General features: G+C 33.6%; 2 protein-coding genes and 2 pseudogenes across 3 annotated transcripts; 2 read left to right on the top strand and 2 right to left on the bottom strand.

The window, feature by feature from the left end:
- Positions 1–190: 190 nt before the first annotated feature.
- Positions 191–4,634, top strand: LOC107435786 (receptor-like protein EIX2). The gene is made up of 2 exons (XM_060811311.1): positions 191–3,714; positions 4,239–4,634. The coding sequence occupies exon 1, from the start codon at positions 515–517 to the stop codon at positions 3,692–3,694; it is 3,180 nt and encodes a 1,059-aa protein (XP_060667294.1). The 5' UTR covers positions 191–514; the 3' UTR covers positions 3,695–3,714; positions 4,239–4,634.
- Positions 1,071–13,966, top strand: LOC132799467 (receptor-like protein EIX1). Of its 2 annotated transcripts, none has more exons than XM_060811317.1 (2): positions 1,071–1,168; positions 12,272–13,537. In XM_060811317.1, exon 2 carries the CDS (start codon positions 12,298–12,300, stop codon positions 13,213–13,215), a length of 918 nt encoding a protein of 305 aa, XP_060667300.1. In that variant the 5' UTR covers positions 1,071–1,168; positions 12,272–12,297; the 3' UTR covers positions 13,216–13,537. The 2 variants fall into 2 exon arrangements, with proteins under 2 accessions (XP_060667300.1, XP_060667301.1); XM_060811318.1 differs by lacking the exon at positions 1,071–1,168 and adding an exon at positions 13,831–13,966 and having other exon boundaries at positions 12,165–13,044.
- LOC132799372 (protoporphyrinogen oxidase, mitochondrial-like) lies at positions 4,837–11,409 on the bottom strand (annotated as a pseudogene).
- LOC112489767 (protoporphyrinogen oxidase, mitochondrial-like) lies at positions 13,675–22,612 on the bottom strand (annotated as a pseudogene).
- Between the last annotated feature and the right edge of the window lie 1,944 nt (positions 22,613–24,556).

The following is a 24,556-nucleotide window of genomic DNA, read 5'->3' as shown; positions in this document are numbered from 1 at the left end:
ATGAGTCCTGTCCCCCCTTTGTAAGGCGTGCCAAATACGTGCCGTGAATATTTTCCGTGTGGGGACAGAGCAGTGTAATATTAAGAATTTTGTTGAAAACCTTAAAAAAATAAATAAATTAAAAAAAAAAAGATTTTACAAAAAAAAAAAAGAGAAAAGGAATAGCAAAGCATCAGTCCAGTCCCCCTTTTGTGAGGCGTGCCGAACACGTGGCGTGAACATTCTCGGTGTGCCCGCAGAGGAGTGTAATGATATATTTTCAAAAAAGCAGAATGCCACATCAAACACAGAAAGCTAAAAATCAAAAACACAGAAGCTATGACTAACTTATATGTCCATTCTCCCTTTGTAAGGCGTGCCAAATACGTGCCGTGCCGTGAATATTTTCCGTGTGGGGACAGAGCAGTGTAATTTGATGATATATTTATTATCAAAAACAACCCACAATCCCATCATCCATTCCATTATCATTTCCATTTCCATTCCCCTGCTTTTTTGTTAGTTCTTGCAAGCCATGCATTTCTTCACAATACCTCCTCCTGCTGCTGCTGCTCCTGCTTTTATTATTTTCTTTGGATTTTTCATCCTTCATAATAATTCTATATTGTGCGATGCCACCTCTTCTAATTTCAGTTGCATCCCAAGCGAGAGACAAGCGCTTCTCAACTTCAAGCATGATCTCGATGATCCTGCCCTCCGCTTGGCCTCCTGGGTTGGTGACGACTGTTGCAATTGGTCTGGCGTTGTCTGCTCCAAGCTCACTCCTCATCATGTTCACAAGCTCCTACTTGGTGATCCTGGCGAACAATTTGTTGAGAAGCCATTGAGTGGTGAGATAAACCCTTCTTTGGTGGATTTGAAGCATCTACGACACTTGGATCTAAGCATCAGTCTTATTGGGGGCGCTCGAATTCCAGAATTCCTTGGATCTTTACGGAGTTTAAGATATCTTAATCTCTCTGGAACTGGTTTCGGTGGAATGATTCCTCATCAACTTGGTAATCTCACAAATTTACACTCTCTTGATCTTAGCTATGTATACGCAGTAATCAATGATACTGAGGTCCACGCATATGCTAAGAATCTTCAATGGCTTTCTCAACTTTCTTCGTTGCGGTACCTTGACATGAGTTCCATTGACCTTGACGAAGCATCTGATTGGTTGGAGGTAACAAATTCACTCCCTTCTTTGGAAGTCCTGCGCTTAAGCTACTGCAATTTGAACTTCATTTTTCGTCCAACATCTCATGTCAATTTTTCATCTTTAGCCCTTCTTGATCTTTCCTCTAACTATTTAGGGAGCAATATTTCACTATGGGTTTCCAATTTGAGAAGTTTGACTTCTCTCTATCTAAGTGGGATTGCAAATGGTGCTTCTATCCCTGATGGTATTCAAAACTTAACTTCCCTTGTGCACCTTGATCTTTCTGAGAACTCTTTTAATACCTCAATACCCAGCTGGTTATATAGTTTAAGCCATTTGGAGGTTCTCAACCTTGCTGATAATCAATTGAGAGGTCCCATCCTTGAAGATATTCAAAACTTAACTTCCTTTGTGCACCTTGATCTTTCTTATAACTATTTTAATACCTCAATACCCAGCGGGTTATATAGTTTCAGCCATTTGAAGGTTCTCAACCTTGGTGGTAATCAATTGACAGGTACAATATCAAGTGAAATAAAAAATATGACATCTATCATTACACTTGACCTCTCATGGAACAAGCTACAAGGAGACTTGCCAACATCATCCATGGCTCAACTTTGCAAATTAAAAGAAATTGATCTGTCAGGCAACACATGGAATCAATCCATATCCCAAATCCTAGATAGTTTTTCGGGATGTCTTTCTGATAGACTGAAGGTTTTGAAGATTCAGGATGGTCAAATATATGGTCATTTAACCAATAAAATTGGGCAGTTCAGATCTCTGATCGATCTTGATCTGTACAATAATTCAATTTCTGGTCTAATACCTGAATCTTTGGGGCAGCTTGTTAATTTGCAATCGTTAGACATTAGCAATAATCAGATGGAAGGTATAATTTCGGAGGCTCACTTTGCTAATACAACAAGACTGAAATTTCTTTCTATATCGGATAACCCACTCACTTTGAAACTAGGTCAGGATTGGGTTCCTCCTTTTCAACTTGAACGTTTATATATGGACTCCTGTCATTTGGGCCCACAATTTCCAATGTGGGTACGGTCACAAAAGACCCTTTCTTATTTGGATTTATCCAACACAAGTCTTGCAGATGTTCTTCCCGATTGGATTTTCAACTTCTCTTCAGAATTACGATACTTAGATCTTTCTCAAAATCAAATGCATGGAAGGATTCCCAATCTGACGAATATGGGGACGCAGGAGTACTCAGCAATCGACCTGAGCCAAAACCACTTCGAGGGGCCCTTGCCTTTGGTATCTTCCAAGGTGTATAAACTAGATCTTTCTGATAATCTACTTTCAGGATCCATTTCTCAATTCTTGTGTAGCTCACCAAGTGAGCCAATGAATATGGCAGCTCTCGATCTTGCCAAAAATCGGTTGTCAGGAAAATTACCCAACTGTTGGAGCAAATGGAAAAATATACAGGTCTTATATTTAAATTACAATAGCTTTGGTGGTGGTATTCCTTCATCCTTCGGTTCATTGATTTTTCTTCAATCGTTGCATCTCCGTAGTAACAACCTAGCTGGAATATTATCTCTTTCTTCTTTACAGAATTGTATTAATTTAGTTACTCTGGATCTTAGTAAGAATAAATTTGAGGGAAACATTCCTACTTGGCTTGGAACAAGTCCTGCAAAGTTGAGGTTTCTTATTGCTGGCTTCAATGAGTTCCATGGTCATATACCTGAACAACTATGTGCTCTCAATTCCCTTCAAATCTTGGACCTTTCAAACAACAATCTGTTCGGCCCAATACCAAAATGTTTTAACAATTTCTCTATTATGGCAATAGAAAAGGTTGAAGATACTGAGTTTTGGTACAATAAGACAGCACAGGATGGTGACTATTCTTACGTAGAGGCTGCATTACTCCTACTGAAAGGCGAGCCAATTGAATACAATAAGACACTTGCACTTGTAATTATCATAGACTTGTCTGGTAACTCTTTGTCAGGACACATTCCTTTAGAAATTACAAATCTCTCAAATCTGCTCTCATTGAATTTGTCAAACAACCTTTTAGATGGAGAGATTCCTGTGAAAATAGGTAATATGCGAGAACTGGAGTCCATTGATTTTTCTAAGAACAAACTTTCTGGTGAAATCCCTCAAAGTATGTCGAGTTTGAATTTCTTGAGCTATTTGAATTTGTCCTACAACAACCTCAGTGGAAAGATCCCAACGGGCACTCAACTCCAAAGCTTCAATTCATCCAGCTTTGTCGGCAACAAACTATGTGGTCCTCCACTCACTCTAAACTGCAGCACAAATGGTGAAGTCACTGTTGTTGAAAAGAATAGAAAAGAAGACGACCATGAAATGTCATGGTTTTACATTGGCATGGCTGTTGGATTCATTGTAGGTTTTTGGGGATTTTGTGGTTTTCTTATTTTCAATCGGACATGGAGACATAGTTATTTCAAGTTTCTCGACTGCATCAACGACCAGATCTATGTGGCTTCAGTCCTAAAGCTGAGATGGTTCCGTAAAACGATAACAACTTGTTACAACAATCAATGAATTGTGTCATCTTCTATAAGGTATTGCTTCTAACATTATATGTCTTTAGAATGTTATTCATTTGCTTAGGTACTTATACTCTTTGATAATTTCACTCTTTTATTACTTGTTGTCTTCACATTGGGAGTAAATGAAATAAATAAAAATATGCAGGGAATAATTGCAATCTTCAAAAAAAATATATAATTAATGGGAGCTATTTTATCACCTTTAATTCTCTATGATGCATGAGAATATGTTCCTCTCTAGTGTTTTCCTCATCTTAACACACCTTTACTACCTTAAAATATTTATATATCAAACTAATATAATTATTTCCTCATTACAAAATAAATAAATAAATATATATATTTACTCTTTTCTATTTAAAAAAGCATCTATTAACATAATATTATAATTAGTTATAGCTAGGAAATTAATTAATAATAGTCCATTTGTTCTTATTAATGTATATGCCAAACTTATATTAACGCATCATTTGCCAAATATCAAATTATAAGAGAAAATAATGAATTGTCCACGGTGGATTGTACATCCTTCGCAGGTATATACATTTCAGATGGAAGGTGTCCCTTGGTCCAGAGAGAGCATTTGGAGTAAATTTCTGATATTATGGGATTACGTAATTTTTTACGAGCAGTTGACTCTAGTAATTTAGACTCTTTTTTTTTTTTTTTGTTGGGTTCCGTTTTTGCTTCTATGTACTTTAAAAGTGTGCTTTTTTTTTTTTTTTGGGATTCCGTTTTTGCTTCTATGTACTTTAAAAGTGTGTTTGAATCAAATTCTGATATTTGGCAAATATTAAGTTTTTGTATTAAGGAAACTATAATTTTATAAATGTAAGGCATTTATTTCAAATCGAACAGGACGATGCTATAAAATTTTTACTATTTTTTAATTTTTTTAACACCTTTAAACTTGTGAAGGTAACTTTGTTTTAATTCCTTCAACTTTAGAATATTAATATGGATTTTTAGCTATACATGATATATATATATATATATATTTGCATAGTAAAAAACTAAAGGGATAAATTAAGGTTATGTATAGTCTACATAGAGAAATATTTATTAGGATTCATGTTTAATTAATTATGGAAGTAAGTTATTTCATTGAATACCATGTGATTAGAGAAGTACATGAGCAAAAAAGCTTATATGAAAGCAGAATTTTTATTATGTTTTCTCTACGTACGATCTTCAATTTATACACATGTTCTAATCTTAATTACATATGAACTAGCTTGTATCTTTGCATTTCCGTTTATCTGTATTGAATAAATGATTTGTAAACTTGATCAACGGATACCATCCTGTATTGGCAACATGAAAAGTGCATATAATTACTAACCCAAAGCAGGGGCGTACTCTTTTTAAAAGCCTTAGCTTGACAAAATATAAATTTTACAACAAGTCCATCATTTTGGCCTATTAAAAGATACAGATTGTGAACAGAAGAAATATTATTCTGACCAATATAAAGCATCTAAAAGGTGCTGAATAATGTAGTTATTCATTATCTTTGTTCTGAAAACTTATAACTGTAGTTAAATAAAAAGGAGATGAATTATATTATTCTCGGATTAAGTGTAAAAAAGGTACAATATATAAAATGCTGTCAAACCTATTAACAATATTCTGCCTTCACACAAAATAGTTGCACTAGTTATTTCTGCAATAAAATTTTTTATGCCTTAAAATATATATATTTATCACACTATCCTAACACAAAATAGTCGACGCTACTTGAACAATAGCCATATTGGTTGATTCTACAATTCCTTATTTGTTGGATAAACAAATTCCATAAAAGCATTAAGTTTATAAAAGATTTATTAGTTAGTTCCAGTTTTTTCTATTAGTATTAAGCTTCGTATTTTTGCCACCACTTTCAGTAGAGAACAGTTTCTGATTTTATTTTCTCTAAAAATTTTGATTTTTTAGCTTACTCTTCTAGAAAGATGAACATTTTAGATTTTTCTGGTATAAATCTATTCTCAATCCCTCCTCAAGTCCAATAAACCAACCAGAATAAATATACTTTTTTCTTTAGAATAATAATAATAATCAAAAGGAGAGTAACTACGAGACATGATACAAGATAAGTAGGAGCACTGGTTACCTCTGCACAAAGGCTCCTTCCCCAAGTTACTTGCCGTTCTTTGAAATTTTATTATATTCTTAGTTAAATGATCTACCAACCCTTAGATCTAAAGATTTAAAAACTACCACTCATCGCCATTACAAGAATATATCCCATACGTTAAGTTGGTAAGAACGTACCTGCATAGAAGAACCCAGGAAGGTTTTTCTCCATTTTCTCGATTCCTGCTATCACTGAATCATAATTATACCCATACAGAGGAAATGCTTTCTTCCAATAAAAATGACTGCATTCATATACTTCAAACGATAACTATTCAAATATTCTAGATATATCGCTTCTAATGTATTTGTTTCCAGTATTAATAGCCAGAAGGGAAAGAGAAAGTACTTCACAAACTTGGGTTCTCCCTCTGCTCCTAATAACTGCCTAAGGTCAGAGATGACAACTTGCTTCAACTCGTCACTATATCAATAGCAATTAGAAGTAAAGAAATGAGTTGCATAAGACATGTAAATATAGAACCTGACAATTTTAATAGGTTAGAGAAAATAACTACTAATAAAAGCTTAATCAAAGCAAAAAGCATTGGAGCTTCCATACGTTGAAGAATTAGCTAGTTCCTTGTTTCGACTTCCCCCAACAAAGGTTGTATAGAGGTATAGGTCATTAGGTGCACAATCCGGAAACATCATGGAGGGAAAGAGAGTACCAGTGCAGCAGAATGAGTAGAGTATATACGTAATATTAAACAAGTTTTTCCATCATAAAGGTGATAGCAAGCATTACCAAGGTTCTTCAAGCCATTATTCTGCTCTTTAGACGGAACAAGAACTCCAAATCCCTCAAGGGGTCTCTTAACATTCTCCTTCTTGAAGGTGGTGATTATAACTGATAGTGGCATATAACTCAACTGCAATATGGACAAACAATAATGCTTTAGGCTTATTATAAATTGAGAAATTATCCACACACAAAAATCCTTCGTTTGTGAGTTGAATTTTTTAACAACCATACAAGGCTCACTTCCAAAGTTCATAAAGGTATAAGGACTAAAGGATGTGACACCTTATAAAAACATTACAACGTAATATTGTCATAGTATTCCAACCATAGACACAAAGGAAAATTTATATAGTATGCAAAAATCAGTATATAAGAAATGCCATAGATATTCAGGTGAAATAAAATAATAGTACCTCAGGAAGAAAATTGAGTCAGAAGGGGTTTCCTCTTTTCGCAATCTTCATTTCTTTGACATTACATAGTGGAGCCTCTGGTAGACAAATTCATCCAAATTAATACAAGTTTCCTTCACAATTATAACCAGTAAATCGAAAATATAGCAAGGATGGTATTTACAATTTTCTAAGTGACAAAGGGTATGCACTATGCAATCCAACAAATGTAAATGGTACATGTTAGGAAAGATACAATTGTGTGTCCAGGAGTATTCCAAATTTCTGAACAGATTGAAGTGTCGCGGGGCAAACCTGCTCCAAAAGATTACTTCTTTCTTTATATCCTAATTGATTATGGAAGAGCGATAAGATAGTCTAGCTGGTACTTTCTTTCTTTCTTGTCTCATTTTCTTTTAATGAACTCAGAATCTGTTGAACAGCAGGCATGTTAAGAGATTGATCCATATTATTTAGCAAGTTGACTAGGACAAATCATACTAACCGTCACGATTACAGCGTCTACAGATAAAGCTTGTGAGTGGTTGACATGTTTTGCAGCAAAAGAAACTGACCAGTTTTCCCTTGCAGACTTCCCATCAGGACAATAAGATAATGATAAAACCTCGAGTTTAACTTAATCTCATCCACACCAATTTCTTTGCTCAATGTATCAGCAAGTGTCTGCAAAAGATAGACCAGAAAACAAGGATAACAAAAACAGCAAGTAATTAATATCAAAATGGAAAAATATATCCATATTCAACAACTAAAAGGAGCACATTACATAGTGAGGAACAATTATAACCTAAAACCGGATACCTGCATTCCACCCTTGAAAGAAAATGAACCACATTAATGCTTTGTTTTTTTAAAGGAACCCTTTTTTTCTCCACTTTTCTCCTTTCTGGAAGATAACTTCGATTGAATTGCCCCAGCAATAAAGGAACCGAACCTGAAAGAGTAGATGATTTGGAAATTATCAACTACCGCCAATTATGACACAACCATCAATGGGCTACACATAGAAAACTAGAACAGCTCACAGCTCATTCACTGTTAATTACACCAGCACAAATAGCAGCAATTGTAGGAGAAAACAAATTTCCTTCTCTATTATAAATATATAAAGTGGTTACAAGCAGGAATTAGCGAGGAACAGAGATAATGAAAGTGGCAGTCATGTAAGTTTTAAACAAAAGGAAACCTATGAGAAATACCAAATGACTTATTATTGAACGTGAGAAATGTTAAGAGATTTAAGGGGTTCAAACTGCTGAAAATTTATCGAATAAAGACAACTGATAATGCAGCAACAAAAGCTTTACAAGAGTTGCTGCTGACCTTTAACATTTCAGCAACACCAAATATGTTCACAACGCACAACTAGTTGAGATAAATAAAAAGATATTGAAGTTAAATGAAACATAATGTTTCAGTCCTGATCTTCCGATAAGCTAATACAGGAAACATTGCTATTTTGTCCATGATATTCTAAACGTAGGATTGGAAAAAGGGTAAATTTTGGACAGAACAACTGACACTAGCAACACCCTATTCAATGACAATAGAACAACATGCAAGAAATTGAGGGACGTAACAATACAATATTTTGTATGTAGAAAGGAAAAGCACAAACATGAAAAGGAAACTTTGGTAACATACCTTTCCTCTAGATTCCATAAATCCGGAAAAGAATAACGCATCTGTTACAAAAGATGGTAACACATAAAAAATAAAAATAAATTATTGCAGGACATACAAAGATAAAAATTAGCACCAAAGTGCCTTGACACTTTCCATAGCTAACGTAACAGTTTGTCAAAGCATAATTTAGGTTTTCAGTCATCTCAACCTCAACCAGATGAAAAGAAAAGACGTATGCATAAGCATAAGGTACCATTGCCAGTGTCAGTTAACATTGATGAACTGAAAAACAGTTGCTTACAACTAAGTTTAAATTTAACGTCCAAAGACTGAAAAATTACTCACAGAGAAATATTCAGGATCTCCAGTGCTTGTGCCCTCAACAAAAGGGTCAATGAGATAATCAACAACCTTACACATGAAGAATAATATCAATAACAACAACATGTCAACAGAGATGATAATACAGTGAGAATAAAAGGGCAGGTACTTTGTCATCAACAATTCCAACGATTTTGCCCATAGATGTGCATAATCAAGTCATCAGAAACATCCAAAAAATTAGCATGCATATTTTTATGGTCAAGCTAATCTGAAGCCGTTCATACCTCTTTCCCAAAATAACGTTGAAAGAACCCACCCACACTGCATAAAATCAAGTAGAAAGCTAGCAAGTTAAGGAAATCAAGTTTTCAACAAATAACAGAAAGAGAAAAATCAAAAGTGCAAAGATTGTAAATTGTGTAGAACTACAAAAATCATGGTTACCACCTTTCTTGACTATGATCAGAAACATCTGAGGAGCTCCTTTTCTTCCACAAAAATGGCTCCAGAATGATCTGAAACTGCAAACACAGAAATGAAGTCCATTTGGATAATATTCACAAGGTATAAAAAAAAAATTATAAAACAAAATTAAGAAAACAACAAAATATAATGAAAGAACACTGAAAAGTATAATAGCCATAATGCCCTGATATATGAAGAACAACCTTGGATTTTGTGGAAAGAATGTTGCTCTTGATTGATGCAAGCGCATTTGTAGGTATCTAAAGTGAAAATTTGAAAATAGGTAGAAGTCACAGTCAGACATAGACAGCAAGGAAATCAGACATAAAAAATAGAAACTATTTTATGCGTCTAAATTAATGATAGAAAATGCAAACTCAATTACTAATATAACAGCAGCTAAAGGACATACCAGCACTGGTGATCCATCTCTTACGATATACTGTTTATTCTGTGAAATTGGCTGTAACAAAAGGAGAAAAAAAACTAATTAATTCATGGAAGTACTACAAGATAACAAAGACTGGCCTGCATAAACTTGTAAACTAACACGCAGTAAAAATACATATTGCTTATAGTTCACCATCTAGCAGTCCAGTTAGAGTGAAATAAGCTAATGATACAATCCCACTCTCTGGCTGATGAGACTCAAGCCACATCTCCAATCTTTCATATTTCCAGATAAAAAAAGAATAAATCCTTACAAATTGCTGTTTTTCTCTAAGTCCAAGAATCATCAAGCAGATTTTGGACTTCTATTTCACTCTGAGTCTGGAAAAGGCACAACTTTTAATATCAGCATAGGCACCACTGCAATAGTTTAAAGATCACAATAAAAGATACATGGTACCCAGAATGAATTTAACTTGTAGGTCCTTTCACGATATATTTACCGTCAACATTTACCATTGTATTGGCTCCTTCATCCCCAATTAGACCATCATGAGAAACACTTCTCAACTTCCCTCAGCTTCAAACACCGAGACATTCAAACCATGCGATTTCAATTTGTAGGCTGCTGCGAGCCTGCTTAACCACCAAAAAATAAAGTCAGAAAATTTTTGGAAAGATAAACACCAACTATCCGAATAACAAAATAAATACTAATGCGAAAAAAAAATATTTTTCAATAGCATGACACGTTCAACAATTTCAATCAGAAATTTGACGGGAAACAAGCAACTAAGCATGTTATAAGCATATTAAACAGACAACTACTGGGGTTAACTAAAGAGAATCTACAACATTGAATTTGAACACAACAGGAGCAAATCAAGATATGTAAAGTTTCAAATTCTCTTAATACGCAACAATTTTTTAAAAATATTATTACTTTGTATATATATATTTAATATTGACATTTACATAGCAGATGGGTATTTTCACACACACATGCACACAAATAATATCACTTAGAAAAAGCAAAACAGGATAATTTACAAAGTTGATGGAGATCAAACACCGTGTTTGACACACATATAATTCAGAACACTTGTATTATTTAAACCCAACACTCAAAAACCCAGCAAAAGCTAAAATGCCCAAAACTAACCAGCATTACCTAACACCGGCACCAACAACAGCTACTCTTTCAGCAGAACCTGAAAAATGACGAATAAATAAATATATATATATATATATAGATATAGCCGAAACTCTGTACGAAATTTGAATTTAAGAAAACAAAAAGAAAAAAAGCACCCTAGTTTCACTGAAAATTTCCTTCAATGCAATATATTGTGAGTGGTTTTCAAAACTATCATGCATTTGAATGTTCTCAAAATTGACATTCAAAAGATGAAGAATTTTTCTCCATAATTTTGCAATGTTTAATTGTTCCAAAACCAATACTTTTTTTCGGAGTTTCTGAGAGAAAAAGGATTACTTGACTCATCTTGTGTTTTGGCAGAGGCCATTTTCTGTTTGCTCTTGGCTTACTGTGCTCTCTGAGTCGATCTTCTTCAAATTCTGGGACTATTTTTTTATTTTATTTATTTTATTTTTATTTTTTGGTCCACAAAACCAAAAAAAGACCGGACCGGGTAAGCCGGCTTGGGCCTTCATTTGCTATCAAAATTATTGATAGCTTTTGTATACATTCATCCTGAACATCTTTATACACCCATCTTATTTTTGCACTCTATTTTGGTTCAATTATTTTTAGGTCAGTTATAATAAGTTAATAGATTTTTTATAATATTAATCATATTTTTATCTAAAAGAAGGGAAAATAAACGATTGCATGTTAGATGTTGTAAGAGGGATTGACAATATATCTATTACTTAGAAGATAAAAGTCAAGTATGAAAATTATAAGTTTAGACAATAAGATTTTTACTTACACAAAAACACTATATTATGGTCGATTTTTATCAGTAATTATTATAACTACAGATTAATGTATATAACCATTTTATTGAATAGTTAATTTTTAAATGGTTGATTATTATTTTTGTATTCATGCTTACAATTACTATAACATTGGTAATAATTGTCTTCAAAAACTAACAAACATAATTATTTATTTCTTATTCTCCGTGCAATAAAAAATATAAAAACTTAACACAACAAATTGTCTTGTCATTGGGATGTTTATCATTCTTGTTATCATCATTGCTAAACTCCTAATGATATTGATAGTTTGGGAATATAAGTGCAAATTTTGCATATAAAGTAGAGATTAATTATCAACAATATTTGAGAAAAGAAAAAAAAATTTAAAAAATAAAATAAAATGAGCACAAAGTTTACCTTGTGCACCTTGATCTTTCTTGGAACTCTTTTAATACCTCAATACCCAGCTGGTTATATAGTTTAAGCCATTTGGAGGTTCTCAACCTTGCTGGTAATCAATTGACAGGTACAATATCAAGTGAAATAAAAAATATGACATCTATCATTACACTTGACCTGTCATTGAATGAGCTACAAGGAGACTTGCCAACATCATCCATGGCTCAACTTTGCAAATTAAAACTAATTGATCTGTCAGGCAACACATGGAATCGATCCATATCCCAAATCCTAGATATTTGTTCAGGATGTCTTTCTGATAGCCTACAAGTCCTGAATATCGGGGATGGTAAAATATATGGTCATTTAACCACTAAAATTGGGCAGTTCAGATCTCTGATCGATCTTGATCTGTACAATAATTCAATTTCTGGTCTAATACCTGAATCTTTGTGGCAGCTTGTTAATTTGCAATCGTTAGACATTAGCAATAATCAGATGGAAGGTATAATTTCGGAGGCTCACTTTGCTAATACAACAAGACTGAAATTTCTTTCTATATCGGATAACCCACTCACTTTGAAATTAGGTCAGGATTGGGTTCCTCCTTTTCAACTTGAAGATTTATCTATGGGCTCCTACCATTTGGGCCCAAAATTTCCAATGTGGGTACGGTCACAAAAGAGCCTTTCTTCTTTGGGTTTATCCAACACAAGTCTTGCAGATGTTCTTCCTGCTTGGATTTTCAACTTCTCTTTAGAATTACAATACTTAGATCTTTCTCAAAATCAAATGCATGGAAGGATTCCTAATCTGACGAATGTGGGGACGCAGCGGTACTCAACAATCGACCTGAGCCAAAACCACTTCGAGGGGCCATTGCCTTTCGTATCTTCCAAGGTGAGTAAACTAGATCTTTCTGATAATCGACTTTCAGGATCCATTTCTCAATTCTTGTGTAGCTCACCAAGTGAGCCAATGAATATATGGCCGCTCTCTATCTTGCCAATAATCAATTGTCAGGAAAATTACCCAACTGTTGGAGTAAGTGGAACAATACACAGGTCTTAAATTTAAATAACAATGGCTTTAATGGTGGTATTCCTTCATCCTTTGGCTCGTTGATTTTCCTTCAATCATTGCATCTCCGTAGTAATAACCTATCTGGAATATTATCTCTTTCTTCTTTACAGAATTGTATTAATTTAGTTATTCTGGATCTTAGTCGGAATAAATTTGAGGGAAACATTCCTACTTGGCTTGGAAAAAGTCCCTCAAAGTTGAGGTTTCTTTTTGCTGGCTTCAATGAGTTCCATGGTCATATACCCAAGGAACTATGTGCTCTCAATTCTCTTCAAATCTTGGATCTTTCAAACAACAATCTATCCGGCCCAATACCAAAATGTTTTAACAATTTCTCTAATATGGCAATAAAAAGGGTGGAATTTCTTTACTTTATGTACAATGTGTCTAGCAGTGCGAGACATTCTTACTTGGAGGTTGCATTACTCCTAATGAAAGGCGAGCCAATTGAATACAATAAGACACTTGCACTTGTAAATAGCATAGACTTGTCTGGTAACTCTTTGTCAGGACACATTCCTTTAGAAATTACAAATCTCTCAAATCTGCTCTCATTGAATTTGTCAAACAACCTTTTAGATGGAAAGATTCCTGTGAAAATAGGTAATATGCGAGAACTGGAGTCCATTGATTTTTCTAAGAACAAACTTTCTGGTGAAATCCCTCAAAGTATGTCGAGTTTGAATTTCTTGAGCTATTTGAATTTGTCCTACAACAACCTCAGTGGAAAGATCCCAACGGGCACTCAACTCCAAAGCTTCAATTCATCCAGCTTTGTCGGCAACAAACTATGTGGTCCTCCACTCACTCCGAACTGCAGCATAAATGGTGAAGTCATTGTTGTTGAAAAGAATAGAAAAAAAGACGACCATGAAATGTCATGGTTTTACATTGGCATGGCTGTTGGATTCATTGTAGGTTTTTGGGGATTTTGTGGTTCCCTTATTTTCAATCGGACATGGAGACATAGTTATTTCAGGTTTCTCGACTGCATCAAAGATCAGATCTATGTGGCTTCAGTCCTAAAGCTGAGATGGTTCCGTGAAACGATAACAAGTTGTTATAACAATCAATGAATTGTGTCATCTTCTATAAGGTATTGCTTCTAACATTATATGTCTTTAGAATGTTATTCATTTGCTTAGGTACTTATACTCTTGATAATTTCACTCTTTGTTACTTTTTGTCTTGATGTTGAGGTTAAATGAAATAAATAAAAATATGCAGCGAATAATTGCAATGTTAAAAAATATAAATATTATTAGTGGGAGCTATTTTATTACCTTTAATTTCTCTATGATGCATGAGTCACTATCTTAAAATATTTATATATCTAAATAAATAAATATATTTACTGCCTTCTCTTTCAAAAGCATCTATTATTAACATAATATTATAATTAGCTATAGCTAGGAAATAAATTAATAATGGTCAATTTGTTCTTATTAATGTACATGCAAAACTTATATTAACACATCAGTTGCCAAATATCAAATTATAAGAGAAAGTAATGTATTTTCCACAGTGGATTGTACATCCTTTGCAGGTCTATATACGTTTCAGATGGAAGGTGTCCCTTGGTCCAATAATGAAGAGATAGAGCACTTGGAGTAAATTTATGATATTCTGGGAGTATCGTAGTCTTTTTTTTTTTTTTTTTTTTGGTTCCCTTTTTGCTTCTACGTTCTTTAAAGTAAGTTTGAATCAAATTCTAATGTTTGGCAAATATTAAGTTTTTGTATGAAGTAAGGAAACAATAATTTTATAAATGTAAGGCATTTGCTTCAAATCGAACATGACAATTACTATAAAATTTTTACAATCTTTTCATTTTCTATCCAGTTTAAATCTGTGAGGATAACTTTGTTTTAATTCCTTACTTCAACTTTAGAGCATTGAAATGAATTTATAAGTATACATGATATATATGTATATATATATGTGTATATTTTTTGCATAGTAAAAAGTTAAAGGGATAAATTAAAGTTATGTATGGTCTGCATAAAAAAAGTATTTATTAGGATTCATGTTTAATTTATTATGGAAGTAAGTTATTTCATTGGATATATACAATGTGATTAGAGAAGTACATGAGCAAAAAAGTTTATGTGAAAGCAGGGTTTTTATTATGTTTTCTTTATGTACAAGCTTCAATTTATATAATTTTATAATCTTAATTACATATGAATTTAATTTTATCTTTGCATTTCCATTTATTTGTATTGAATAAATGATTTATAAATTTGATCAACAGATACCATCTTGTATTGGCAACGGGAAGCATGTATATAATTACTACCCCAAAGCAGGGGTCGCTAGTACTATTTATAAAAAACTTAGCTTGACAAATTTTTTAAATAAGAGCAAATATAAATTTTACAACAAACCTAGCATTTTGGCCTATGAAAAGACACAGATTATGAACAGAACAAATAGAATTCTACCAAAATGAAGTATCTAAAAGGTGCTGAATAATGTAACACAGGACAGGACTAAAAGCCATTTCTAGCAAAATGAAGTATCGAAAAGGTGCTGAATAATGTACCACAGGACAGGACTAAAAGCCATTTTACTTTGCTCTTATCTTTGTTCCGAAAACTTATAATTGTAGCTAAATAAAAAGGAGATGCATTATATTTATTCTCGTATATAAGTGTAAAAAAAGGTACAGTATATAAAATGTTGTCAAACCTATTAAAAATATTCTTCCTTCACCTCTTTTTTCCTATCATTCTTGCGGTAACATAGCATATAAACTTTTTTTCGTGACAACCTTTGTTCCTCCTCTTTGTTAAGTGGTTTTTCCATTATTTTCCTTCACTAAATAATAAAGTTAAATATCAAAAAATAAAAATAAAAATAAAGTTAGTAGGGCCCAGCAAAGTTAGATGAGCCCAGATAAGGAAGATCTTCATTTCATAGAATTCTAAGAAAGCATTTTTTGGATCACTCAAGCCTGTTTTCAAAGTGGAAACTTATTCCAAATAAACTTATTCTAAGCTGCATTTTTTGGACTGCAGCTTCTTCTATTTTTATTAATAAATTTAAACATATATAGTTTGTTTTTCAATAAGACGTTATAAGTTTTTATTTACAATAAAAGTTTTTATGCCTTCAAATACATATATTTATTACCCTATCCTAACACAAAATAGTCGATGCTACTTGAACAATAGCCAAATTGGTTGATTCTACAATTCCTTATTTGTTGGATAAACAAATTCCATAAAAGCATTAAGTTTATAAAAGGTTTGTTAGGGCTAGTTTTTTCTATTAGCATTAAGCTTCGTATTTTTGCCACCACTTTCAGTAGAGAACAGTTTCTGATTTTATTTTCTCTAAAATTTTGATATTTTAGCTTACTCTTCTAGAAAGATGAACATTTTAGATTTTGCTGGTATAAATCTATTCTACATCCCTCCTCAAGTCCAATAAACCAACCAGAAAAAATATACTTTTTTTCTTTAGAATAATAATAATAATAATAATAATAAAATGAGAGTAAATAGGAGACATGATACAAGACAAGAGGATCACTAATTTTTCTGCACAAACGGTACCTCCCCAAGTTTCTTGTCATCTGAAGAAGATTCCAAATATGAGATTACAAGTTCAGCTGCCTTGCACCCGGATGCTATTGCTTTGCCAACAGACAGTCCACACCTATTGTTACCTGTTGATATGCCAAACAGGATACTTTTAGCCAAAGTCCTTTGAAATTTTATTATATTCTTAGTTAAATGATCTACCAAGCCTTAGATCTAAAGATTTAAAAACTACCACTCATCTCCATTACAAGATTATTCCCATACTTTAAGTCGGCAAGAACATACCTGCATAGAAGAACCCAGGAAGGTTTTTCTCCATTTTCTCCATTTTCTCTATTGCTGCTATCACTGAATCATAATTATACCCGTACAGAGGAAATGCTTTCTTCCAATAAAAATGACTGCATTCATATACTTCAAACGATAACTATTCAAATATTCTAGATCAATTGCTTCTAATGTATTTGTTTCCAGTATTAATAGCCAGAAGGGAAAGAGAAAGTACTTCACAAACTTGGGTTCTCCCTCTGCTCCTAATAACTGCCTAAGGTCAGAGACGACAACTTCCTTCAACTCATCACTATATCAACAGCAATTACAAGTAAAGAAATGAGTTGCATAAGACATAAATATTGAACCTGAAAATTTTAATAGGAAAGAGAAAATAACTAATAATAAAAGCTTAATCAAAGCAAAAAGCATTGGAGCTTCCATACATTGAAGAATTAGCTAGCTCCTTGTTTCGACTTCCCCCAACGAAGGCTGTATAAAGGTATAGGTCATTAGGTGCATGATCCGGAAACATCATGGAGGAAAAGAGAGTACCTGTGCAGCATAATGAGTAGAGTATATACGTCATATTAATCAAGCTTTTCCATCATAAGGGCCATAGCCAAGCATTACCAAGGGTCTTTTAGCCATTATTCTGCTCTTTAGAAGGAACAAGAACTCCAAATCCCTCAAGGGGTCTCTTAACATTCTCCTTCTTGAAGGTGGTGATTATAACTGATAGTGGCATATAATTCACCTGCAATATGGACAAACAATAATGCTTCAGGCTTAGTATGAATTGAGAAATTATCCACACACAAGAATCCTTCATTTGTGAAGTGAATTTTTTAACAACCATACAAGGCTCACTTCCAAAGTTCATAATGGTTATAAGGACTAAACGAAGGGTGACACCTTATAAAACATTACAATGTAATATTGTCATAGCATTCCAACCATAGACAAAAAGGAAATTTATATAGTATGGAAAAATCAGTAAATAAGAAATGCCACAGATATTCAGATGAAATAAAATAATAGTACCTCAGGAAGAAAATTGAGTAGGAAGGGGTTTCCTCTTTTTGCAATCTTCAATTCCTTGACATTACATAGTGGAGCCTATGGCAGACATATTCATCCAAATTAATACAAGTTTCCTTCACAATTGTAATCAGTAAATAGAAAATATAGCCAGGACGGTATTTAATATTTGCTGAGTTACAAGCAAAAAAGGGTATGCACCATGCAATCCAACATATGTAAATGGTACATGATAGGAAAGATAAAATTGTGTGTCCAGGAGTATTCCAAATTTCTGAACACTTTGAAATGTCCCAGGGCAAACCTGCCCCCAGAGATTACTTTTTTCTTTATATCCTAATTTATTATGGAAGAGAGATAAGATAGTCTAGCTAGTACTTTCTTTCTCTCTTGTCTCATTTTCTTTTAACGGATTCAGAATCTGTTGAACAGCAGGCATGTTAAGAGATTGATCCATATTATTTAGCAAGTTGACTAGTACTGATCGTACTAACCGTCACAATTACAGCATCTACAGATAAAGCTTGTGAGCGGTTGTCATGTTTTGCAGCAAAAGAAACTGACCAGTTTTCCCTTGCAGACTTCCCATCAGGACAATAAGATAATGATAAAACCTTCGAGTTTAACTTAATCTCATCCACACCAATTTCTTTGCTCAATGTATCAGTAAGTGTCTGCAAAAGATCGACCGGAAAACAAGGATAACAAAAACAGCAAGTAATTAATATCAAAATGGAAAAATATATCCATCTTCAGCAAATAAGAGGAGCACATTACACAGTGAGGAACAATGATAACCTAAAACTGGATACCTGCATTCCACCCTTGAAGGAAAATGAACCACATTGATGCTTTGTTTTTTTTTCAAGGAACCCTTTTTTTCTCCACTTTTCTCCTTTCTGGCAGATAACTTTGATTGAATTGCCCCAGTAATAACAGAACCGAACCTGAAAGAGTAGACGATTTGGAAATTATCATCTAATTCCAATTATGCCACAACCATCAATGGGCTACACATAGAGAGCTAGAACAGCTAATTCACTGTTAATTACATCACCACAAATAACAGCAATTGTAGGAGAAAACAAATTTCCTTCTCTATTATAAATATATAAAGTGGTTACAAGCAGGAATTAGTGAGGAACAGAGATAATGAAAGTGGCAGTCCTGTAAGTTTTAAACAAAAGGAAACCTATGAGAAATACCAAATGACTTATTACTTAACGTGAGAAATGTTAAGAGATTTAAGGGGTTCAAACTGCTGAAAATTTATCGAATAAAGACAACTTATAATGCAACAACAAAAGCTTTACAAGAGTTGCTTCCAACCTTTAACATTTCAGCAACACCAAATATGTTCACAACGCACAACTAGTTCAGATAAATAAAAAGACAGTGAAGTTAAATGGAACATAATGTTTCAGTCCTGGTCTTCCAATAAGCTAATGCAGGAAATGCTGCTATTTTGTCCATGATATTCTAATCGTAGGATTGGAAAAAAGGTCAATTTTCGGACAGAATAACTGACACTAGCAACACCCTATTCAATGACAATAGAACAACATGCAATCAATTGAGGGACGTAACAATACAATATTTTGTATGTAGAAAGGAAAAGCACAAACATGAAAGGGAAATTTTGGTAACATACCTTTACTCTAGATTCCATAAATCGGGAAAAGAATAACGCATCTGTTACAAAAGATGGTAACGCGTAAAAAGTAAAAATAAATTATTGCCGGACATACAAAGATAAAAATTAGCACCAAAGTGCCTTGATACTTCCATAGCTAAAGTAATAGTTTTTGTCGAAGCATAATTTAGGTTTTCGTTCATCTCAACCTCAACCAGAAGAAAAGAAAAGACATATGCATAAGCACAAGGCACCATGCCAGTGTCAGTTAACATTGATGAACTGAAAAACAGTTGCTTACAACTAAGTTTAAATTTAACATCCAAAGATTGAAAAATTACTCACAGAGAGAGATCCAGGATCTCCAGCACTTGTGCCCGCAACAAAAGGGTCAATGAGATAATCAACAACCTTACACATGGAGAATAATATTAATAACAACAACATGTCAACATCGATGATAATACAGCGAGAACAAAAGGGCAGGAACTTTGTCATCAACAATTCCAATGATGTTGCCCATAGATGTGCACAATCAAGTCATCAGAAACATCCAAAAAATTAGCATGCATATTTTTATGGTCAAGCGAATCTGAAGCCACGCATACCTCTTTCCCAAAATGACATTGAAAGAACCCACCCAAGCTGCATAAAATCAAGTAGAAACCTAGCGTGTTAAGGAAATCAAGTTGTCAACAAATAACAGAAAAAGAAAAACCAAAAGTGCAAAGATTGTAAATTGTGTACAACTACAAAAATCATGGTTACCACCTTTCTTGACTATGATCAGAAACATCTGAGGAGCTCCTTTTCTTCCACAAAAATGGCTCCAGAATGATCTCAAACTGCAAACACAGAAATGAAGTTCATTTGGATAATGTTCACAAGGTATAAAAAAAATTATTAAAAAAAAAATTTAAGAAAACAGCAAAATATAATAAAAGAACATTGAAAAGTAAAATAGCCACAATGCCCTGAGATATTAAGAACAACCTTGGATTTTGTGGAAAGAATGTTGCTCTTGATCAACGCAAGCGGGTTTGTAGGTATCTAAAGTGAAAAATTGAAAATAGCTAGAAGTCACAGTCAGACATAGACAGCAAGGAAATCAAACATAAACAGTAGAAACTATTTTATGCATCTAAATTAATGCTAGAAAATGCAAACTCAATTGCTAATATAACAACAGCTAAAGGACATACCAGCACTGGAGATCCATCTCTTACGAAATTGGCTGTAACAAAAGGCGGGAACAACTAATTAATTCATGGAAGTACTACAAGATAACAAAGACTGGCCTGCATAAACTTGTAAACTAACAAGCAGTAAAAAAACATATTGCTTACAGTTCACCATCTAGCAGTCCAGTTAGAGTGAAATAAGCTAATGATATGATCCCACTCTCTAGCTGATGAGACTCGGGCCACATCTCCAATCTTTCATATTTCAAGATAAAAAATGAATAAATCCTTACAAATTGCTGTTTTTCTCTTAGCCCAAGATCATCTAGCAGACTTTGGACTTCTATTTCACTCTGATTCTGGAAAAGGCACAACGTTTAACATCAGCACAGGCACCACTGCAATGGTTTAAAGATCACAATAAAAGATTCATGGTACACAGAATGAATTCAACCTGTAGGTCCTGCCACGATTTATTTACTGTCAACATTTACCATTGTATTGGCTCCTTCATCCCAAATTAGACCATCATGAGAAACACTTCTCAACTTCCCCCCAGTTCTTCCCTCAGCTTCAAACACCGTGACATTCAAACCATGCGATTTCAATTTGTAGGCTGCTGCAAGCCCCGCTTACCACCAAAAACATAAAGTCAGAAAATTTTTGGAAAGGTAAACACCAACTATCTGAATAACAAAATAAATAATAATGCAATAAAACAATATTTTTCAATAGCATGACACGATTCAACAATTTCAATCAGAAATTTGACGGGAAACAAACAACTAACCATGTTATAAGCATATTAACCAGACAACTGCTGGGGTTAACGAAATAGAATCTACAACATTGAATTTGAACACCACAGGAGCAAATCAAGATATGTAAAGTTTCAAATTCTCTAAATACGCAACAATTTTTTAAAAATATTATTACTTTGTATATATATTTAATATTGGCAGTTACATAGTAGATGGGTATTTTCAGTCCCTTTTTTTAACCAAAAAAAAAAAAAAAAAGGAAGAAGAAGAAGAAGAAGAAGATTACACACACACACACACAAATAATACCACTTAGCAAAAGCAAAACAGGATAATTTACAAAGTTGATGGAAATCAAACACCCTGTTTGACACACATATAATTCAGAACACTTCTATTACCTACACCCAACACTCAAAAACCCAGCAAAAGCTCAAATGCCCAAAAGTAACCAGCATTACCTAACACCGGCACCAACAACAGCTACTCTTTTAGCAGAACCTGAAAAATGACAAATAAATAAATATATATAGCCGAAACGCTGTTCCAAAACCAATACTTCGGAGTTTCTGAGAGAAAAAGGATTACTTGGCCGATCTTGTATTTTGGCAGAGCCCATTTTCTGTGTGCTCTTGGCTTGCTTTGCTTTCTGAGTCGAGCTTCTTCAAATTATTTGAATGTTGCATTCATGTTTCTTGTTTTTCTCACTAAAGTAAAACCAAATGGCTCAAAAAAGAAAAAAGGGAATACAGTCTAAGGAAAGAAAAAATGTTTGTAATTAATAATTATTCCATTAGACATAAATCAAATATGCCTGGGTTTGGGAACTTTGAGGGACAAGCAAAAAATTTGAATTTGAGTTAGTTTGTGTTTAAATGGAGACAAATATTCCTTCAAAACAACTCTTACTTCCAAGAGGAGCTAGAGGTGGAGAAAATGAACCAATTATGGGATGCCATTTGGGTAAGGATTATAAATGTGTCTTGGTGGGCAAAAAAAAAAAAAAAAAAAAAAAAAAAAAAGGAAAAAAGTTGCAAATTGAGTATGGGAAAGATGGGGAAATTGAAGATGCATAACAAATTGGTCCAACGAATGAAAAAAAAAAAAAGAAAAAAAAAAGCCATTTGGGCAGAAAACCTTGGAGGGAATCCAAGTTAAATTCTAATGATTGGGTTTTGGTTATTGTGGGGCTAATAAACTCTGAAAATGAAAAAAAAAAAAAAAATTATATCCATGGTTTTTGACCAACTTAGCTTAAATTTGAGGCTGATTTCATAAGGTGGTTAGGCTCTACCAAACGCCAATTTGAATTTTTTGCTTTGTTTATTAGGAAAGAAAAAATATGTTGAATTGGTAAACAAGTAAAGGGGTTTCCACAAAGGGTGGTATGCAATTTTGTTCTAATAGCCGAAGAAGACAGCTTGAATAAACCTTTTCCTCCCACGGAGGACACTAGGCCAACACTGTTTTGGAAATAGTTTGAACAAAATAACTTTAATATTTTACCCCAAAAAAATGACTTTAATATTTTCGATTCAAAATTTAAACATTTTGCAATACAAGATATATATTATAGGGACCACTTCAGTAAAACTGTTCGGTTCAAATCTCATTCAATGACAACCAAAAGAGAGAGAGAAACACAGAAATCTTTTATAGAATAAAAAGTTAAAAATAAATAGAAAATCAACATATAATTCATTTGCCATTTGCAAACCCTATTTGAAAATACAAAAGCTTCATAACGCTCACGTCCAACTTTGTAAAAGCCAAATTAAGGGGGAAACCCTCCCCCCCCCCCCCCAAAAAAAAAAAAAAAAAGGTTGTCAACTTATATGCATTTATCGATAAAATTGTTCACATACAAAATTTTTACCTTCCTTAATATGCAGCTGTATTGTTTTGGATTTCAGTACATAAGATGATTATATCATATATTATAAATAGATATGTATAAAATTCTTTTAAACAGTTTAGATGGTAATCGATTTTTAATATTTTAAATGATCATATCATATAGTATTATAATAAATTGATATGAATAAAGTTTATTTAAATTTTTAGCTGATAATGACAAAAGATAACCGGCTAATAGTTTTAATCCTTTTTTTTTTTTTTTTTTCAAATATACAAACAAACTATATGTAAAAAAAAGGCAAAATGGAAGTTAAATTCGTATAAAAACAAGTATAAATGGGGAATTAAATTAAGCAGGCATGAAGTATAACTGTACAAACCTAAGAGGGAAAGGAGAGTGGGGAGAGATGTAACAACCCAGTACCACCCGCATCAAGATATTGTCCTCTTTGGCCCAGGGTTCACTCCCTCTCTCCCCCTTTGCCTCAAGGTTTTGTCAAAACGCATCTTGAAGGGAGAGGTATCCACAGCCTTATAAAGACCGCTTCGTGCCCCTCTCCAACCGATGTGGGATGTTACAATCCTCCCCCCTTGGGGCCCAGCGTCCTCGCTGGCACACCGATCCGGGTCCGACTCTGATACCACTGTAACAGCCCAGTACCACCTGCATCAAGATATTGTCCTCTTTGGCCCAGGGTTCACTCCCTTTCTCCCCCCTTGCCTCAAGGTTTTGTCAAAACACGTCTTAAAGGGAGAGATATCTACAGACCGCTTCGTGCCCCTCTCCAACCGATGTGGGATGTTACAAAAGATGCAGTAGATAGTCAAATGTTCCAAATTTGTTCCACGAGCGCATTAAAGAGGTTCATATATGAACATCCCATCCCATGCATATCATTTAATAAAAACCGCCAAGAAACTTCCATGTCTATTTACTTCACATCACCCCCAAACATAGTTTTAGCATTTTTCACATACTATTCTTTTTATTTTTTTAATTTCTTTTATTAATTAATTAATTTATTTGTTTGCTCCATT

Source organism: Ziziphus jujuba, chromosome 9 (genome assembly GCF_031755915.1).
Source record: "Ziziphus jujuba cultivar Dongzao chromosome 9, ASM3175591v1".
NCBI lineage: Eukaryota > Viridiplantae > Streptophyta > Magnoliopsida > Rosales > Rhamnaceae > Ziziphus > Ziziphus jujuba.
Note: the sequence above shows the minus strand (reverse complement) of the source record. Positions and strands in the feature narration are given on the sequence as shown.

Bases quoted from the DNA above. Each gene is read 5' to 3' on its own strand.
- LOC107435786 (XM_060811311.1), top strand. From the start codon at position 515: ATGCATTTCTTCACAATACCTCCTCCTGCTGCTGCTGCTCCTGCTTTT.
- LOC132799467 (XM_060811317.1), top strand. From the start codon at position 12,298: ATGACATCTATCATTACACTTGACCTGTCATTGAATGAGCTACAAGGA.